The following is a 22,119-nucleotide window of genomic DNA, read 5'->3' on the forward strand; positions in this document are numbered from 1 at the left end:
TGGTACATTTTTCATCCGAATATGGTACAAGTTTGTACCATATTTGGTCAGGCATTTTACCCCAAAACTGCAGATACGTATATGGTACAATTAGACAGTTGTACCATATTCGGCCGAATATGGTACAAATTTGTACCATATTCGTTTTTGTACCAAATACGGTCCGACAGGGCTTTGCTTGGTATTCATTCTAGGAACAAAACGATAGATCCAATGTATTTTACTTTACTAGGCTCTGTTAGCCAGTGACAGACGGGCACAGGCCACGGGGTTATTGCATAAACAACAAAGTCACTATATTATATTGTAAAAGTAAATTTATTTACCAAAATAATAATTTATTCAATCATTAAAGTGATTCTTATATTAAAGTGATTCAAAATAAACAAGCAACGATTATAAAATGCATCATAACAGATAATGTAAGTAACAGAAAGTTTCAAAAGATAGATAAAATATGAGCAAGAAATAACAAATATTTGGTTATGTTTGGTATCTATGAACAAGTTCTTTTAGCTTCACTCCCACTAATTGACCGTTTTGACAACTTTTTATATTTATTTTTTTTTGTCTTTGGATGAGCCGATTTTTCTGTATGTCTTATAACCTATGATACAAGACTGCTGAAAAAAAAGCAGATAGCAGTTTTTCGTTTTTACGTTTGAAAAATGATGTTTTATGGCTAAACGCGTTACTAACGCGAAAGAAAAGTGATATTTTCAGAAGTTTTCCAAATAATTGAGATGTGTTCTAATGTGAGTTAGCTTATATGACTGAATTGAAGGTATTAATGCAAAAAATCAGCCGATTTTGAGACAAAAACTAAAAAGTCATAACTGTCATTCTGTGAGAGTGCAGCTTTAAAGCTGCACTCTCACAGATTGAATGTTTAGACAACTTTTTTTTATTTTTTTTTGTCTTTTAACGAGCGAATTTTTGTGAAAATCCATTGAAAACAGTTATATAAGACTGCTGAAAAAATATAGATCGCAGATTTTTATATTTAAGTTCAAAAATTAATGTTTTGTGCATTTTTTTTTAGACCTTTAGCCATAAAACATTGATTTTCGAACGGAAATATTCAAATCTGCGGTCTTATCTTTTGTCAGCAATCTCTTATCATTAGTTTGTAGATATTTACGCAAACAATTTTCTTTTTTCAAGACAAAAAATAAAAAAAAGTTGTAAAAACGGTAAGTCTGTGAGAGTGTAGCTTTAATATATAAATGCACTATATTTACATGATTAAACTATAACTTATCTGACATGCATTGCCAATATGAATTGTTACAGTATAACATTGGGTTGATTGGTCAGAACTTTGTCAAAGTTGACAACGTTATTAAAGGCATCATTGTTAACTTTAAAAGGTTGATTATTTTAGTCATGTGGTTTATATAATTATAGTTAAATCATTTGTATCAATAATTGTGAAAAGTACCATAGATCACATCTTGTTATGTGTGTCCAAGAAACTGAATATCAAAGATTTAACAGTTATCAAAATGAAGTTAACAAGCTGTTAGCTTTAACAATTTTCTGAACAATCGGCCCTTTTTTCAGCTACATAAACTTTGAATAAATGTTGAACATTCAAAATGTTATACACTTTACGACAAACAAAAGTATACATTTTTTATTCTCCCACTTCTTTATATGGTTATTATTGCAAATGACATTTTTAAATGAGGTGTTTAATTTTTTTGATTTATTTTGCAATGGACGTTATATTATTTGAAACTTGAATTAATAACTTTATATAGCTAATCATTGTGATTATTCTTTCCCACATTTTATTCGGATTCTTATAACAATGAAAAATAAACAAGAAGCCTACAAGGGCCTACAATGTATGCTTTACAGACATGTTTTCTGGGGGTTATATACTGAACTCACATTCAAAGCAATCAGTGAACTGTATGTTCCACAAGTAATACAATCATACACAACTCTCTGTACAAATTTGTCTCCCTTAGAAAATACTTTTACTTTCGAACAAAGGGAAAAAACCTTACAACAATAATACACAACTCTCTGCACTAAGTTGTCTCCCTTCAAAAATACTGAGCAGGATTGCATGGGTGGATCTTGCTGGCTTCGAAAGGAATCAAGCTCTCATGGAAATCTAATTACTGTGTTAGTTTGATAAAACAATCAAATCAGTATTGCGTTGACAAGCAATTGTTTACAGATGCACATACAAAGGACACAGCGCCATAAAAATTAGAAGTAAAATGGTGAAACAGTGTATTCAGCAAAATACCACCAGTATATCTTGTGTTATCTGCAAATAGTTTTAATTAAGTCGGCCATCAATGGTGTCTTCTTGATGTTGGTTTCTTGAATGATCTCATAATTATTTGACTAACACTTCCTGAATTGTTTTAACTCATTCATGTTTTTTATATATCAGTAAAGAATCTCATGAAAACAGATTCCAATGCAGGTAATATAGAGTTTTAGGAATATTGGTGATTAACAAACCGAAAACATTTTGGTGGTGAAAAAGTAACATATACAGGCCCTATGGTTAAGAAGGTGCTTTTTGAGTTTTAGATTGCCTCTTACATACTAGGTCATTTTTGTTTTGAAATGGTCCATTTTCATCGACAGAAAATAACCCAAATCATGTTTTTCTAAAGAAAAAAAAAAACAGATTTTTTTAAAGAGCACAATAAGAGAAAGCAAAATTTGCTAGTATCAATGAATATGGATAGTCTTTTACAGATATTGCCACTTGTTGAAAAAATATTCCCAGAAAGTGATTTATCTGATATATATATAAATGTATACTCTCTTTTTGTCATTGAGTGTATAAAGATAAATTCAAAGTCTACTTTGTTTATAGAACACAGGAAGTAAACAGAAAAACAGTGAAACAATGTACAAAAACAACAACATATAAACATCAAGGTATTTTCAAATAGTACAAGAACATATATGTGAACATAGAATATAAATACTGAGAGAAAATGACTCAAGTTCTATTTGAACAATTACAATGAAATAACAAGTCATATTCCTGAAAAGAAGACTCTTGTTAATTCATTATCAACACCAGTTACCCTAGAAAGAAGGTTCATTTGTCAAAATAAATTAAATATAAATCAATAACAACATCAATATAAAGAAATCAAATTGGTACCCCTCTTTAAAAAAATTATAACAGCAGTAAAACAGCAAAAGTGGTTCCTGAAAAGAACTTCATTTGTTATTTATCCAGTATACCATAATATAAGTTTTCTTATCTAACATACAATTCCATGGATGATTTTGTCATTATTGGTATTCTCATCAAAAAAATAAGAAGTACAGATCCGGAATATAAGCAGCAGATGGCAAAAATCATGATAATGACTTGCATCTTCTTAAAAAAACGAATCATTTGTGATAACCACTATAAGAGATCTGCTAGATTTAACATGCTTTCTTCATTATCTTCTAACTAACACACTTAACAGAATTATAACATGGACTGTCTATGAAAGCAATACCATATCTCAATACTATTAAAATGTTTTAATGGCCCAAAATACAAATACTATTTACAATTGTATACAATTTATATATGGCAAAAACAAGTCAATCTCTTGCTTGCAGGTATTTACACATTTAGGATATCAAAAATATAACAAGAGCGCTGTGGAGCGAACAACGATTATCTGTTCTTGTGTTTTCAGTCGACAAGGGGTATAGCTCCATAACTATTAGACAGAGTTATGCCCCTTGCTATAAATGCGCATATTGTCTCTAGCAACATGTGTATATAGTTGTATTTGAATATCTTGATCATTGTTTTTATTTATGGGCAAGGTTAAAGATTATTTACAACAACGCCAATGACAACGACACCATGGCTATGACAATACCTTCCTTTTTTTCTTCAAAAACCGGACAATTTAAAAATGGACAAAGCTGCAGTTTCAATGTAACATGCAAGCAATCATACATGATAAAATGCCATACAAGAATATTCAGTAAAAGTTTTTAGCCTTCGGACTCGATGCAAAGTTAAATGTTATTGTCCTACAGAAACAAGAAAATGTTATAGTATAAATGTCTTTACAATTTTGAAACATATTGAAGCAATGTTCAAAAAAGTCTACATTAATACCATTTATATTTGCAAAATTCCTTGATAGGCTTTTTTTATTAAATATTATTATAGCAAAATACCCTAAATTCTTATTCTCGTTAACCAGAGTGTTGATGCTATGCATACCATTCGATTTAGCATAATCAAACTCGGATGAATGAGAATGTATATCCTATACCTTTAAAATTTGTAATGCTTTAAAGCATTATAAGAAATAGTCAATGCACAAAACTATCACACATTTAACTGACAGAACTATGACACAGTTTTAATATACTGTACTGTATACCGTAAAATAAGTCTCTTTAAAAATACAAAAATCAACAATAAAATATAACATTATTCACCTGAAGTTAGTAACAAAGCCATTGTAAAGGCAGAGCATAACAAAGAACTTTGTGCTCAGGAGAGCTAAAAACATAAAATACATAAAGGGCACACGCCATTTAGAATAACTCTTAAACACGATTTAGTGGTCATCATTATATTTTGTTCAATGAGCGGAAAAAAAAAATCCACATGTTTTCCAATACATATATTTCTGTAAATCAGCAGTCAGCTGTTATTGATTTTAATCAGGTGATGCGGTAGATATAAACATTGGCTGGCCAAGTTAGTGGGAACTAAACACAATATAATGTAGACCAGTTAAAAACTTGTATGTGTGTACATACTAACAATCCTTAGCCATAACATCACATTAAACTTGCACCTGATAAATCTGAAAGATATTTGTTGAAACAAGGCTCCTGGCCCCTAATTATGAAATAGGAATGATTATGAATGGGTTGTAACACCTGATAATTGATAATTGTCAATCCTGAAATACAGCAGGGATTAAGACCCATTCTTGGGGCTGCAAGAGGCAGAGCCCCGATCAAAATTGACCTCAGAGACCTTCTATAATGCATCTCAGCAAAACAGTTTGACATTTCAGAGACCTTCCAAGACCCCTCAACCTCCCACATGAAAACTAACATCAATCTCCAAGGTATCCTTGAAGCCTCTGATCCGGAAATTCAGAACCTTGCATTATATGAAGTTCAAAGAACACATACTAATAATCCATGTGAAACACAATCAGTGTAGGAGAAAGTCCTTGTGGTTTTTCAGTTTTTTCATGTTTTTCTTGATCTCTTTGACGAGGTCTGAAGGCTGAACAACGACGGAGATGTCCCGTCCCACCGCCAACAGCCGATGCTCGATCTACATACAGGAATGAGTTGTCATCACTTTTATATTATACTTATATAGATTGGCCATTTCAGTTTAATATTTTTTCAGGGCTAAATGATGTGTTATTGTTGAAATTGGGAACTGTCTTTATCAAAATATAGTTAAAAAAGTTGGTGTGAAATAATGCTTGAATCCTTTTCAAAATATGATCAATTATGTTAATTTCAAACAAGATGTACTTGTATAATATTGACAGTTCATAATATTGGAGCCATCAAACAATTGCTAGATAATCTTTCAAGACTAACAAATTGCAATGAAATTAAGTCCAAACCTCCTGGTTTTTAGAGAAAAGGTTAAGAGGTCTCATGTTGACCTCAGTCAGCATCCAGTTGACTGGTCCCCCTTCCATACCCTTTGCCTTGTTGGGCAGACCGTGTCTACTGGCAAGGCCATTCGGGTCCACATAGATGATCTGAAGAATACATCATGTAATGACCCTAGCCCTATATAATATTATAATTTCACTACCATACAAATTCTAAACACTATTGTAATTATTATATTAGAAGTATTTCATCCAACCCTTTTACAAGATTGGAATGGTTCAAGATGAAGAAATCAGTTAGGAGATTTACTTTCATAAAAAAGATAAAGTACATATTTTTTTTTATATTGAATTTTTTTTCTTCACATTTTTGGTATTGTAATTTTTAGTTATTATAAGATTGCGTTTGAAAATCTGGTGCCAGTGCCTCACTTCTTTGGAACATAAAGTAAAAATCACAGGCAATAAATCGCAGGCAATAATTTCGACTATCACCTCGCTTTATCATCCTCTGCCGCACTGTTACCCTCCGACGTCATGAACTTGACATTATGCTATAAATACGCAGCCATGATGGATTTTAATGTGAAAATTATGATTGATAAAACTGGTATTGCAATTTTAGAAGACACCTATTATTAATTTTCACTTCTATAGAACATATAACAATTTTTCTGTTTATTTACATGTGAATTTGAATAGAATACTGTCAAATTCTACAGTTTTTGTTCTGTATAATAACAGATATTGACTGCCTTAGGTTCGCATTGGTCGACAGTATTTACCTCAGGTAAACACTATGCAATGTCACCCTGAAGGCAGTCAATATTAATATATTATCAGTGCATAGGCCGAATCATCAAGTTTTCAAACAACAAGACCAACACTTGCCTGTTGTTAAAGTTGTCTTTTTCAGTCAAACAAAGGGAATAAACTCAACAATTATTAAAGCCAGAGTTATAGACCTTGCTGTGCCTGTGCTTAATGGACAACACTTACTAATTATTAAAGCCAGAGTTATAGACCTTGCTGTGCCTGTGCTTAATGGACAACACTTACTAATTATTAAAGCCAGAGTTATAGACCTTGCTGTGCCTGTGCTTAATGGACAACACTTACTAATTATTAAAGCCAGAGTTATAGACCTTGCTGTATCTGTGCTTAATGGACAACACTTACTAATTATTAAAGCCAGAGTTATAGACCTTGCTGTGCCTGTGCTTAATGGACAACACTTACTAATTATTAAAGCCAGAGTTATAGACCTTGCTGTACCTGCGCTTAATGGACAACACTTACTAATTATTAAAGCCAGAGTTATAGACCTTGCTGTACCTGGGCTTAATGGGCAACACTTACTAATTATTAAAGCCAGAGTTATAGACCTTGCTGTGCCTGTGCTTAATGGGCAACACTTACTAATTATTAAAGCCAGAGTTATAGACCTTGCTGTACCTGTGCTTAATGGACAACACTTACTAATTATTAAAGCTAGAGTTATAGACCTTGCTGTACCTGCGCTTAATGGGCAACACTTACTAATTATTAAAGCCAGAGTTATAGACCTTGCTGTGCCTGTACTTATTGTCTCTAGCAACAAGTGAACCTAGGTTCATTTGAATATGTTGAATTGATTTTTAAGTATGGCAGAGGATAAAGTCTTTGCACAACAACAAAGACTTAAAAACCAAGGCTTCTTAAATACGAACATAATTTAGAGAATGGAAAGGTTTCCTACCTCAGCACTTGTACCATCCCTTCGTATACCAAGACATTCCCCTTCCGCAGCCCGCTGTATAGCAAACACCTGTGCAAGTGGTGTCCGATTAATCGTGATTTCAATGCTCTCAGCTGGAACAAATGTAAGACGCAATATTTTGAAAGGATATCACAGAACAACTTTTCATGTTTTATTGTTAAGGCATGTTGTGTCTTTAATAAATTATTGAAAATAATGTATTTCAGATATAGTTAATTTATTATATCATATGATAAAAGAGATACAAATTGTAGGAAAAAGACTGAAATTAGTAAATGACTTAAGATGTTTTATGAATACTGGCTCAGGTCTTATTAAAATCATGGTCTAACGTTCATAAAATTGATATCAAATAATTTCATTTCAGAAAAATCATCTTCTATTCTTTAGTCACAATGAATGCATTTGATTATTTCAAGTTTACTTCTCTTTATATAAAATTACCTTTGACATTTTTAACGAGTTTATTGGCAAATGCGAGTTCCGAGACCTGTACATCGTTGATTGCCGTCAATTCATCCCCAATATGAAACTTGTCATACAGTCGTGGGAACTTCTTCACATCCCAGCCACAAATCCTTAGGAAAACAAAACTTTATATTAAGCTGGTGCAGTGAATATTTTCATTATTCGCCATAGTGGCCCACAGTGTTACAGCCAGAACATTTTCATGTCTTTTTTTCAAAATGTAAAGAAGTGAACAGAAGCAAAAGGTAAAAGTTATAAAAGAACTAAAAAGACACAATATTATAAGAACACTTTACTTACTAATTGAGGCAAAACAAGTTATTGCTCGGAAACTGTTTTACCTACAGAAACCTGAAGAACCATGAAATCAATAAGACTCATCTGCTGGTCATGACGTTTTTTGCTTACAAAGATCGTGATTCCTGAGCCATTCGTTCTTCATTTATAGGACATAAACCACAGGGACAGATGAACAGAAATTTAGTATCTTTTGCTAATACAAATTTGTAGATCATTCTTAAACACATACCTCTGTACAAACATGATAACTATTCATTCCTGACCATCAAGCTCAAACTCACAAGCCCACCATATTCTCAAGCTCAAAATCACAAGCCCACCATATTCTCAAGCTCAAAGTCACCAACTTAACATGATTATTCTCAAGCTCAAACTCACAAGCCCACCATATTCTCAAGCTCATACTCCCAAGCCCACCATATTCTCAAGCTCAAAAACACAAGCCCACCTTGATTATTCTCAAGCTCAAACTCACAAACCCACCATATTCTCAAGCTCAAAATCACAAGCCCACCATGATTATTCTCAAGCTCAAACTCACAAACCCACCATATTCTCAAGCTCAAAATCACAAGCCCACCATGATTATTCTCAAGCTCAAAGTAAAATACCCACCATATTCTCAAGCTCAAACTCACAAACCCACCATGATCATTCTCAAGGTTAATGTCACAAACCCACCATATTCTCCCAAAGCATTCAACAAGTGCGAGCCCACTTGTGAAGTGTTGTTTTGAGATCATCTTCACCAATCCCCCGGTCGACTCTATCTCCGCTCTGATAATGTCCACCTGGTTCTGCTTAAGGTTCATCACTGTGAGGGCCCCTGATGATGGTGAAGTGGACTGTTGGCGACATGACAGATGGATCGTCTTAGGTCGGGCACCACCATGAGCTGATGGCCAAAAAAAACAAATAATATAATAATAATTTATTTTTTGACAATCACATTGTGAAACATACAAATGTACATGAAAACTCATAAATCGTCTAGTTTATTGAATTTTACTTTGATTTCTCCTATCACATTTCATAAAGATAATGAAACACATGTATAAGGCCATGCTGATACCCAAATACTGCTTATCTCCTTACACATACATGTTAGCCCACAACAATGATAAATACTAGAATAAGAGGCCCAAAAGGGCCTATGCTCTACTGGCTGGGTTTGTGTGGTCAACATCACTGTTTTCAAAAGGAACTAACCTCTTATGGATATCTGAATACTGTACAAGTTTCATCAAGATACAATCAAAACTGAAGACTGTATCATGTTCGCAAGCATTTTTTACACAATAGCATTTTTTATACTATCAAGGCCCATTATCTAATCATTTCAAGGCCCATAATCTAGGCATGCATGGGCAGATCTAGGTGGTTTTCGAAAGGAACCGAGCTCTAATGGATATCCAAATACTGTACAAGTTTCATTGAGATACAACTGAAGGCTATGTCATGTTAACAAGGAATTGTTTACAGGCGCACTGATTTTTATACTATAAGAAAAGAACCGAGCTCTAATGGATATGTAGATACTGTACAAGTTTCATCAAGATACAATCAAAACTGAAGGCTGTATCATGTTAACAAGGAATTGTTTACAGACGCACTGATTTTTTATACTATCAAGGCCCATAATCTAGGCATGCATGGGCGGATCTGGCTGGTTTTCAAAAGAAACCAAGCTCTAATGGATATGTAGATACTGTCAAAAATGAAGGCTGTATCGTGTTAACAAGGAATTGTTTACAGACACACGGACGCACATACTACGCACACATTACCATCACATAAGCTCTTCTGGCCTTTGGCCAGTAGCGCTAAAAACAAACATACAACAAGAACGCTGCAGAGAGAACAACAACCCTTGTTTGCTGGGTTTATTGTCAAAATTACAAAGTATTGTGTCTTACTACATGAGCAAATTGTCTCTGGCAACATTTGTTACAGTACCAAATTTCATTTCAAGATTTGGAGAGGTTTATTATATATGTTCCAGGTTCGAGATTTTACCCAACGCTGACTAAGACACCAAGGCAATCAATATTGCCTGACTTTTTCTTAAAAAAAACTTCAATGGGCAAATATAGGCAGAATATTTGCAATGATTGTCTGCAATTTGAAAAAATGAAAGACCTACGTTTCACATTGCCAGCATCGATGGAAGCCCTCATGATGCTGGGAGGTCGTCGGGGTGGAATGGGTGCAGAATGAAGGTCACTGGGGCGTGGCGGCACGGCTGGCTCCTTCTGCCTAGAAGGTGGGGGTGGAAGACCGGGTCGTCGGGGTAATGGTTGGGAAGGTCTGTCCTCAAATGTCTCAACTTCATTTGAGGAGCTTTGAAATGATTTGTTCATATTCATGTTTCCACTCTCTGACTTTTTGTTCCTCCTTGGTGGAGCTATGGGAATGTCATCGTCTGTTGCAGATCCTGTTGTTCCCGTCTTGTTACTCCGCCTGTTTGGTGGACTGGGTACTGGTGGTCTATTTGTTGATTGAGATAGAATAGCAGACCTGGACATATCCACATCTTCATATGTGTCTTGATTGCAAATTGCTGGCGACGATCTCTCTACCATTGATTTTGAGAAAATATGTGGAGTTTTAAGTTCACCAAAGTCTCTCCTAGGGAGATTAAGTTGTGGTCTATTAACAGCACAGAAAGGCTGACCATTTTGTATAGGTTTCATTAAAGGATTCTTGTCAGTTTCAGCCGCATGGTTTGCTGAGGAGGCACTTGATCCGTGTTCAGGTAAGTCAGAGTACATATTCAACTCCTTCGACCCTGAAGCTCCGTAGCCTGGGCTATTTGGCGAGGCCCTTGGTGGCAAATCTACCACTAATGTTTCCGGAAGCTCAATTTCATCCGACTTTCTTGAGAACATCTTTTTAATCTTACTCATGTGCTTATGTTTTATGTAACCTTCATCCTTATTTGATGTATTTTTAGACTGATTGTTAGTAGCATGTTGTTCATGATCAGCAGGTTTTGTTGCAGCATTTGGCACATCAAGGTCAACTGTGAATTTCTCAGGTTTCATTCCTGGTTCAAATTCTGTATCAAAGCTCTTTTTCGGTTCATTCTTGTTCGGAGTCCAGTCTTCTTTATGGTTATTTCTCTTAGGTAATGGTATGTCAGTCACCTCTTGGTCTTTTACACTGGAGCAGAGCCAGGCTGCTCCATATAGTTCATCAGTCTCATACGGCTGACTTATAGACAGATCAGGTGTAGTTTCTCTACTCGGTTTATCATCAAAACTTATCGGATTTCCTTCAGTTCTTCTTACCAAGGTTTCATACTGTCCAATATCATCCTTATTACTTACAGCACCACTATCACAGTTAGAAAGATTGCTTGGTACACTTTTGGGCTCAGCCCTAGCAGGCAATTCTTTATACAAGGCACTTGGAGAAGTTTGTTCTTTGGCTGTAGGTTTTGGATAATCATACAGGGATAACGCATCCTGAAGTTCAGTATTGGAATAAGTATCCTTTTCAACACATGCTTGGGGGATAGGGGCCTGACCCAGTGAATTTAAGGTGGGACTATCTGATCGTTGATTTAGGGAATGCAAGTATGAGTTTGCATTTACAGAAACACTGTGTGCTACTGGAGGGTCAGCTGTTTCCCTGCTGACACCAAGAGAGTCAAGTCGTTCACCAGGCTCTGGAGGAATACAAGACTCAGCCTCTTCTTCTTCAGTGGTGTCTGACTTCCTATTTCGCAGCCAGAATGAGGCTCCAAGAAAATCAGCATCTTCAGAAGTATCTGATTCTTGTGGGTGAACACTTACTATCTCAGGCAGACTAGTTACTCTGTCATCATCATCATCATCATTCTTTGTTCTGACAGCATGTCTGCTTTCAACATGCGGTTTGTTTGCACTAAATCTTGGAGAAGGTTCATTTTCAGAATCAGAGCTATCTGAAGAGGAATCAAAGAAACTTTTCTCTTTCTGAGAAGGTTCCTGGTCATGACCTTTGAAGTTGGTATATGAGCCGTCCGACATTTTATCATTACGGTGTATTGAGGAAATAATAGCAAACACTTCCTCTCCGTCAGCATGTTTGTTTCCCTGGGATCTGCGAGGGAGTGGGATTGGGGGTGCCTCTTCAGGGTAGGGTATTGAAGGCGGGACTCGAATCTGTAGTGTTGCAGACATGCTCAAATCTCTAGGATCCTCGTAATCTGGATTCTAAAAATAACATAAGAATTTCTTTTCATGTTCATATGGGACAGTACATCATGATATTTATAACTTGACCGTCCTTGGCACACACAATGAATAATTAAGCTTGTGTTTATATTAAAACTAAGTCACCTGGCCCCAATTTCTCGAAACATCTTAAGTATAACAGGCTTAAGTTGCTTAATCAATTAGCCAAAATACATACTTATAGTGAATTTTTATAAATGAAAAATGGTTTATTTTGATAATCGTAACGATAATTCCAATCTTTAGTATTAAAACATTTAAAGGAATATATTAAACGCAAAATATTGAAAGACAAAAATGGTGGGTTTAGCATCCTGTAATAAGAGACTTAGGAAGGAAGTTTCGAGAAATTGGGGCCAGTAGCTTATATTTATCATATTAACAGATCATCGTATAAATTAGTTTTCTTTTTCAATACAAAGTCAATAAAATTTTGATTTTATCTTGAATATTGAAAAGGAATGACTATGTATCATATGATGCAATGGCTCTCTTGTTGGCTGCATATGTTCTAAATATGTTTTTTATACTTATCTTGAAAAAATATTTTTAATATGAACATATTAATTCTAGTTTAAGCCAACCCCAAGATTTTCAGGTTCTTCAACTCCATTAAGTAGCCTCTCTTCAAATGTCATTTCCTCTAGCTGATTGGCTAACACCTCATCTGATTGGCTGAATCTGGAGTCATCTGATTGGCTGGTGTCAGGCGGTTCTGGAGGCACTGGTCGACGCACAGGAAAAGCAGTGTATTCATGATCAGCTTTTTGATTTTTACTCTGAAATTGTTATTTCATAATCAAAATGATATTGTCATTCTTGGGCTTGTTCACATGATATATTGGCATATTTCTTTTAACTTTAGTTGAAAATGAGTTATTTTACTTTATTTTATGGACAAACATCAAACAGCACTGGAAGATACCTTTTTTTAACAGAATTTGGTAAACCAAAGACAAAAAAAAAAATCATTTTTGATAACGTCACTTATGCTTTTTCACAAAACAGAACAACACAGTCACATTTTCAAATAATTATTAAGAATAGATCTATCTTTGATTTTAGGCCCCAAGTCTGACTATATAGAACATGAATTTGTCCCTTTTATATAAACTGAAGTTAAGTGTCTTATGTCTTTTGTTTCGCTGCAACATTCATACTAAGTTTCATGTGAATATAACTATTTTCGCAAGCTGACAGCACTGAATACTAATTTAACAGTTTTCTGTACGTTTAATCTGCTCATGAACACTTTAGGATAAAGCATTCCTTGCTACAGTTATGCACACTATCAGCAGATAGTGTGGCCCACATTCATGAACATCTTTAGTCAAAGCTTGAGACTCAAATTTTGATATACCATTTTTGACTACCCTTAAAAAAGTTATTGGCCACAAACAAATTTCTATTTTTAGCTTCATCAACCTTCACCCAATCCCTTCTAAAGCAACCCCAAGCTAGCTCTTCACTTATGCTACCTAAACATCAAGTTATGGTCAAAGTCATTATTCCTATGTTATTAGGCAGAAACTGCTATGCTATTTAAAGTAACACTGACCTTGACTGCACCTTCTTTAAAAGTAATCCCAAGCCTCCTCTTCACATAAGCTACCTACATACTGTTTCATCACTATCAATCATTCTTCTACTTACACACCAAGATTCATCACTATCCATCATTCTTAATATAAATTATTCAGCTGACACCATTTCTCTATTTTAAGTGACCCCACATACACCCAAAGTAATCCAAAGCTAGCTCTTCAAATGGGCAAGTGTATTCACTATTCATCAATCCTAGCTTAAGTTAAAGGTAAAAAGCTATTCTACTTTAATTTTTTATTAATGTTGACATCGACCCCTACCCCCTTCAACCTAGCTCTTCACATATGATATCTACTCATCGAGTTTTATCATTATCCATCAATCCTAACTAAAGTTATTCGGGGGGACACCATGTTTCTGTGTTTAGTAACAATGACCTTGACCCCACACCCCCAAAAAGTGCTCCCAAGCTAGCTCTTCACATAAGCTACCTACACACAAAGTTTCATCCCTATCCATCAATGCCCGCCTACTTAAACATCCTCATTCTAATAACCCAGTTATTACCCAGCCTTGTTAACAAGCATAAGTGGTTTTTTTTTATAAAAATAGACTGAAGCATGATGTTTATAAGTGTATCTGTAGCTGTCTTCACAAGCAAGGTTTAATGATTTACTATATTATAAACTACACTAAAACTAACTCTGATTCCTAGATTCCGTAGATGGCGTTCCAGGCATCGGCACCAGTCTATCATCTGTCCTCTGTGGGAGGGCGGTAGAAGACATATTATTAGGGATGAAAATTGTTCAATTATAAAAGAAGTCAAATGTAGATGAACTTTTAAAATGAAATACATGAATACCGGATATAAGTACAATATTACCTGCTGGATGCTGTGAGTTCAATGTTCCTGTCCGATAGGATGATACAGAATGTGTGGTCATTGGAGGTTCTCCCCATCGTGTACGAGAGGCTCTGGAAGGAAGAGAGGTTCACTGCCTGTATGGGGCGCCCCGTAAACACGCACTCCTCACGATCATAGTGCTCCAGGTACGGGCAACGATTACGCACCACAAACACGTACCAACGGCTAGGCTCTAGCTTCTGCAGATTAAATTATACTGTTCATGTAATATGAAATATTAAACATATTTTAGAAACCAGTCGTACTAGTATTTAAGCCTGGTTTTAGCCAGGATAGGACGCTGCAGAAGTGAGGTCAGGGTGCTAAGGGAAAAAATGGCACATTGTATTAGGCTGTCAAGAACTTGAATCTCATACATTTGACAGAAATAGTTAAGGGTTGTGTTTAATTGAAGTAAAATCAGGTTTCAACTGCCAAATACATAAAGTCAATTTATAATCTTATCATAAGGTTTAATCAAAACAAAGGAAATATTTCTAATAAGTAACAGTCTAAAGCATTTAACTTAATGAGGGCAGGAAGGTGACCATGAGGGCAGGAAGGTGACCATGAGGGCAGGAAGGTGACCATGAGGGCAGGAAGGTGACCATGAGGGAAGGAAGGTGACCATGAGGGCAGGAAGGTGACCATGAGGGCAGGAAGGTGACCATAAGGGCAGGAAGGTGACCATGAGGGCAGGAAGGTGACCATGAGGGCAGGAAGGTGACCATGAGGGCAGGAAGGTGACCATGCTGATCTCCATAAAAGCAGACAGATACTTCTAAAATGACAGGGTGCAGCACCTTCCAAAACTCTTTTGCTAAAACCGTTTAGAATACAACCTACAATTTAGCCAATGAAATCACTAAGTACTAAGCTAAGTCATTAAGAATTTCAACTTTCGCTCAGGTGTTTAAAGGTCCACCAACTTCCACTCTTCCGATACAAACTCCCTGTGTCAGATTTTACGTTGATAAATAAATTGTGTCAGCCAAATAGATAAAACTGCCTTGTTTTGTTGAAATTCACAATCAAAATAAAGACATTGAAGGACACTTAAAATCAACAATAAAGAAAATATACCCTAGTTTAGTATCAAGTTTGACGAAAGGACATCCAGGATTGTGAAATTCAAGTACACATACATGCATTTCCTGGTCAATACAGTAATTTAGTATTTATAATCATATTTTCACTGGTTTACCCAGTGTGGATATTCCATTTAAGTTGTCTATGTTAAGTTCTTTTCCCCCGAGGTGTAATATTAAATCATCTATAAAAGATCCCCCACCTGTTTGATGTTCTTGGCAATGAGTTTGGATGCGGAGGGCACGGGGTCAGCAGACTGAACACTCCTCTTCAAGTATCCCTGCTTGAGAATATTTTGCGCAGTCACTGGTGTGGCCATGCCGCATTATGTAATCTAATGGCGATCTGAAATGAAACAAGAAATTGACACTTGAACTATGTGTGTTGTAGTCAGCAGTGTCACAATACCACATGATGGTTTCTCATGGAAAGTTGACAATATAGCATTACTAGAAATTGAATGCATGAATCATAAATGTGTATTACTAGAATTGCAAACACAATCAATTGTTAATGACTTTCATTTCAATCTAATCAGTGACATTTTTCATTTTTTAAATTGTGTTTATATTTTGCATAAAACTCATCAAGTTCAACTGTCTATCGTGGTGTGGTGGATAAGGTCCCCAACTGTAGACCTCGCGGACTCGGGTTCGAGCCATGCTGCCACCAAAATATATATTTCTGTTTTTCATTATCTCATTTTCTTTTCTAGTCTTTAATTTTATATAATTAATTTAATATCTTTTCCTTCTCACTTTTGTATGGTTTACAAATTTCTTAGGAAAAGTTTTATATTTCATTACATGAAAAAGCCGAAAACTCTGCTTGAAGTTTTACAAATGAATAGTAATCCACACCATTCTTCTTATTAATGTAGGATTTTTTTATTCACTCATAATTTTCCTCCCTTGAATTTTTTGCATCCAAAGTTTTGAAAAACACGTAAAACTTCAAAAAGAGGTGTATAAATGTATAGCAAGCTTGCTTCATAGCATTTTTTTTTTTGTATTCTGGAAGTTATATGTTTCAAGTTTTTAGAATAAAATTAAATTTTAATTGAACTTGCGGATACAGAGGGGCCCCCTCTAGAATTGTCCGTGTTTTCTTTTTATAATGGAGGAAAAACGTAATATGATATGCCAAAATGCACCATTTCAGACTTAAATTTTTCTTGGGAATACCCCGAACCTTACCGTGCCAACATTTCAAACAAAATAAATTTCTTGATTGCATCAGTTAATGGTAGTTTAAGTGCATTTTGGATTTAGTAGCAATTGTTTACATTTAAAACTTGACACATCAACAATTCTTATGAGGGGTGGAGTTAAAGGCAGTCAGGATGATGAAAAAAAAAACTTTATCAAACTGATTTCCAACCTGGGAGTGTACTGGATAGTACATGTCATGCACTTGAAATGCTGCCCAATACACAGAAATGTTTGTACATGTACCATTGTATTACATCCAACTATAATATCCTGTTAATGAGTCATTGAGGGAAAACATTATACAGCTGATAACAAAACAATTAAGTGTGTCTTTTTCCTCGTTCTGAAACTTGAGTGTGATAAAAAAAATCATTGCTTAAACAATGAGTAAGATTCTACAAATATATTATGTTCAATTCCATGTAAATTCTACATATACAACAATTAGTATACATTGCATTGACTAAATTCATTTAAACAAATAAATAATAATTAGTATTTAATTCACTCCATTAGCCAGTAACAGCATGTCTGCAACATACATAATTGTAATTGTTTTTTTTAATACAAAGGTTTATGAAACTCATTTGAGAAAAGTTTTAGAGACTTGTTTCATATATTTTCAAACTAAATGACAACTCGTGTTAGAACTTACACAAATAAATATTTGTTTATATACCTACGGAAATTTAAATCAGCAAATGGATAAAAAAATGTACCACAACTACTTTTTTAAACATATTTCTTCATTTTGTTAAACCAATACTTTAAAAATAGACATACATGTATCTGTCCAATTATTTATATATCATTTTAAAATATGTCACAATCATGGTTCATTGGAAAAATTGTTCAAACACTTTGTAAATAATAATAATACCTCTGTGTAAATTATCCAATGACGTACATATATGACCGAGATAGCCTTTTGCCAACTGAGGCATTCGAGGTTATTAGTCAGAAGTTACTTCCTTGATTGTGATTTTTTAAAGTAAACAAATAAGATTAAAGCATAGAGATAGATTAAAACACTTTATCAGTTGCGTGTTTCTATTTAAACATGTGTACAGAAGTTGTCGAGTTTGGAACATCTATTACAAATAATATATTAGTGCCAAAGACAAAAGCACAGATATACATTGAATCATTGAAGTGCATGACTCATCATCACCACAATCATCATCAGTATTATTTGTATTTTAATACCAACAAGAGACTGTTTCTCCTCCCAAAGAATACTTAATTTCATAATGCCTATATCAAATTTCTGAACTTTGGAAAAGAAATGCTAGGTTCAAAAGTTAATAAATGAACAAGGTGTAAGTATTTGGTCCAAATCTGACAAATCAAGGGCCATAATTCTAGAGTGAGTAGTGTGCTTTTGCTGGTCATTAAACTGGGCCAAATTATATGAAGCCTTTTGCTCTCACTAATGCTTAATGAATATAGTCACAGAGCTCAAAATTTTAAGTAGATATTTGAAAGAAATTCAGAGAAGAAATCTCAAACATCCCCCTGCATGAAGGAGATATTCTCCATTTGAGACTTTCTCACAAATTTAACATATGATTTGTAGCATGTATGAGAAAATTAAAGCTGAACTTGAAGAGCTCTGCTCCACAAATACTTTTCCTACATGGTTTATGTAACTAGTAAAAACATATGTTATGATCTTTTTTGAAACCATGAAGGCATACAAATTTATACATACACATACGGTAGTTAAAAACAAGTCAAACATTTTATTTATGCTACTTGTGTTGGCCCAAAGATTGATGTTTGAGGGCACGCAAGTGTGACAGTGTAGTAAATACCAATAACCAGACATTTCACGATTTCAGGTTTATTATCCTGATAATGTATATAATTTCATATTGTTTGCAAACACGTATTGGCCCAGAAACATGTAGCAAAATCAGGTTTCCTTTTTGGTATTTTTGGAATATGACCTATACCCGTGGAATTGGGAATTTTCGCAGCATTTTTGGCAAAATTGGTAATTTCTTCATAAAGTCTGGTTGTACATAAATTGTTCATGAGTTAACTTTGAGATATTTTCTCATGCTATTTGTGTGGCATTTCCCTGATAGGTGACCTTCTAGCTTTCTTGTAGGGTGATCTCCTAATAGTGTTCCAGAAATATAAACATTGTCCAACTGTTTAGTGAACATTTCACGTATTTTGCAGCAATACCCTGCTTTTGCTGCACTATAGTACAGCCAGTTGTACTTAGATTTATTATCGGCTGAAGTTGTTAAGCGATGATAAGGAAGAGGGACACACTCTGATTCAGACTCGGAAGACACAGGCCTTGTAACATTATCAACCAGATCAACATTAGATTCACTGCTACTAATTCCCTGACATAGACCTAAAGAAATGCTGTTGAGAGCTGATTGCTTAAAATAGTATTGATCAGCTTTGTTTTGTCATCTTTTTCAGGTTTTTTTTCTGAAAATATTTTGAATTGTGTGACATTTTCAATAATGGATATGATTAAATTCAACGCTATCTTTCGGTAAAGCTTATTTCCCTGTCTCCGTTTTTTTTATTTGAAAAAGTTTTGCAGGTAGTAACAGTCATTGAAATTAGACTTTCGGATGAACAAGCCCGAATTCTTATACTATTGCATGGAATCATATTTTTAAACAAGCCCTGCTATATAATATTCAGAATTTGAGCAAGCCTGGTGACATTTTACCAGTGCAGGGCTTGCGGGCTTGTGCTACATGTAATTACGACCACTGTAGTAAAACTGTAGAGGATATAACTTTATATAAAGAAGGGTGTAGTTATTGTTATACGAAACCATTTAGTTTTTGTTATTAGGCCTTTTGTTTTGTATTGTTTGTTTAACGAACCGCGATGATTGAATATGTTTGTAGGAGAAGGAAATGAATTAAAAAATAAAATCTCAAAATCTTGTTTTATTTTTTTGGTAGGAAATGAAACACAAGTTAATAAGCTACTTATTAAAAATTAAACACCAAACAGGGTTGAATCTTACCACCAGTGCTATATGAAACAACAGTTTCCTTCCAATCACTGAACAATTACTGCCTGAATGGTGTTCACATCATTAAATCTTAACAGCAGTTCGATATTGATCACTATTATTTAATAAGTTTCATTTAAATTATCACATGATAGTTAATACTGACTAGGTACTGTTCAGAATGTTAACATAAGTTTTATATTAAACACCTAAGTTTCATTTGAATTATCACATGACTGGTAATACTGACACGCAATCATAACACTGATCACAATCTTAATACAAGTAAGCTCAACTAATTTGGTACCAAAATTACTTTCAAACACCATTTTAGACCAAAACATGAGTCTGAATCCTATTATTAGATGCTAGTGCTCCGGTGGTTGTGGGTTCGAATCTCAAACCAGGGCACACTTTTCTTACCAGGTCTATACACAGCAAAAGAAAGGAAAAATTATTTTGAACTTATTATGTGCAGCATTATTTGGTATGGCACAAACACTGAATATAATAGGTTTGTGGCACTGGCATCAATAAAAACATTTAGTCAGAGTCAAAAACTGCAAGAATAATACTTTTCAGGAGGTACCCAATCAAATTTCTTTGCCGTGGACATCATTATAACGAATAAATTGACAGTCTTTGTAGGTGGCACCTTTCCTTCCTCTGTTTTTGATAGAAACTCTATGACAATGAATTTGACCCCGAATTGTATCAACATGGATCCAGGCATGTCATTTGGTATCACAATCTCCCTTCAGAAATAGCTAAACTGTAACCAGTCAGAGTTTCTTCGAGCATTGTTGTCCAGTCAAACGTCTGGATACAAAAATGAGTGCTTACGATTAGATGACTGATAGACAAATGGCTATAGAAACGATGAAAAGTTTATGTGGAAGGAGTTGTCTTTCTTTCCCGAACGTTTTATTTTAATCGCCGGATAAATTCCGAGTGGAGGGAATAAAAAAAGTTTGCGATTTCCAATTTTCTTTTCTTCATGAAATCGCGTTTTTTTTTTGTTAAATGAACAATTAAAAAAACAGTGGCCTTTAAATAAAATATACGTAAAGTGTAATAAAAACATAGACAAAAAAACTGCTTAAGACAGGCTTCTAAGGTATCGGGACCCATCTTCTACGGTACAGAGAGACAGATATTATACCGGTGTTGTTTGTTTCCATGAATAGATGCTTGCATGAAAGGAAACCAACTGTTTTGTTTATATTTTCATCATTGTTTTTCTTTTCGAAATTTTCAGAACTTCAGATTGGGAATTCTGATTGGAAAATTGGGAAAAAACTATACTTTATGCCAATGGGAAATGACCAAATAACGGCTATAAAAATCGTCAAAAAAAGCCCTGCTGAACCGAAAAGTCAATATATACTTGTCCGGTGTCTCCTTTTGTGCAATGTCACATTTTTCTCCTGAAAAACACTTCAATGAAAAAAAAAGACCTGCTTTATTACTTGTTTTGTCTGTACAAAGTATACAAGTGAAATAACACTTATTAACAGTGTGACATAAAAAATTCATGAATTCTGGTTATGTTTGGATACGAAATTCTCTTCAGCCAACAGGTCCTAAAACTTTATATTTATATAGCATGTAACATGGTCCACAACAATGCCATTATTCGATATACCACCACCACCACCAACAAGTTCTTTAGCTATGGCAAATAGTAAATTAAGGAACGTTCACTGAATTAGTTTCTGGTAACTGTTAAAATTTACATTTTTAAAACTTGTAAATAGATCCGTTGTAAAAAAAAAAAACATTCCACCTTTGTATGTTCTTCTGCGTTATTATAACTTTTAATTGTGCATAATAATGCTTAACATTTGACACAAATCGAAATAAAAACACTTAAACGTTTACTTCCTTGTTCTATGATAATGTCAAATTTTAACATAGGGGAGGTAACTTACAGCATCGGTTACACACTACTAATTTATGTCAGTGTAATTTGAAGTCATTTAACAATTCAAATAAATAACTATTTTGTATTAATATTGAAGAACG

The 22,119-nt window shown here is 34.5% G+C and overlaps 1 protein-coding gene across 4 annotated transcripts; it reads right to left on the minus strand.

The window, feature by feature from the left end:
- Window positions 1-305: 305 nt before the first annotated feature.
- LOC128211570 (nucleolar protein dao-5-like) lies at window positions 306-21,982 on the minus strand. 4 transcript variants are annotated; one of them, XM_052916521.1, is made up of 11 exons: window positions 21,881-21,982; window positions 16,091-16,233; window positions 14,779-14,999; window positions 14,596-14,656; window positions 12,932-13,126; window positions 10,271-12,326; window positions 8,809-9,022; window positions 7,804-7,937; window positions 7,339-7,451; window positions 5,607-5,747; window positions 306-5,302 (listed from the first exon to the last, which is right to left on the minus strand). In XM_052916521.1, exons 2-11 carry the CDS (start codon window positions 16,205-16,207, stop codon window positions 5,177-5,179), a joined length of 3,378 nt encoding a protein of 1,125 aa, XP_052772481.1. In that variant the 5' UTR covers window positions 16,208-16,233; window positions 21,881-21,982; the 3' UTR covers window positions 306-5,176. The 4 variants fall into 4 exon arrangements, with proteins under 4 accessions (XP_052772481.1, XP_052772483.1, XP_052772485.1 ...); XM_052916523.1 differs by lacking the exon at window positions 21,881-21,982 and adding an exon at window positions 17,980-18,110; XM_052916525.1 differs by lacking the exons at window positions 14,596-14,656; window positions 16,091-16,233; window positions 21,881-21,982 and having other exon boundaries at window positions 14,779-14,912.
- Between the last annotated feature and the right edge of the window lie 137 nt (window positions 21,983-22,119).

This window comes from Mya arenaria, chromosome 12, assembly GCF_026914265.1.
Source record: "Mya arenaria isolate MELC-2E11 chromosome 12, ASM2691426v1".
NCBI classification, from domain to species: domain Eukaryota; kingdom Metazoa; phylum Mollusca; class Bivalvia; order Myida; family Myidae; genus Mya; species Mya arenaria.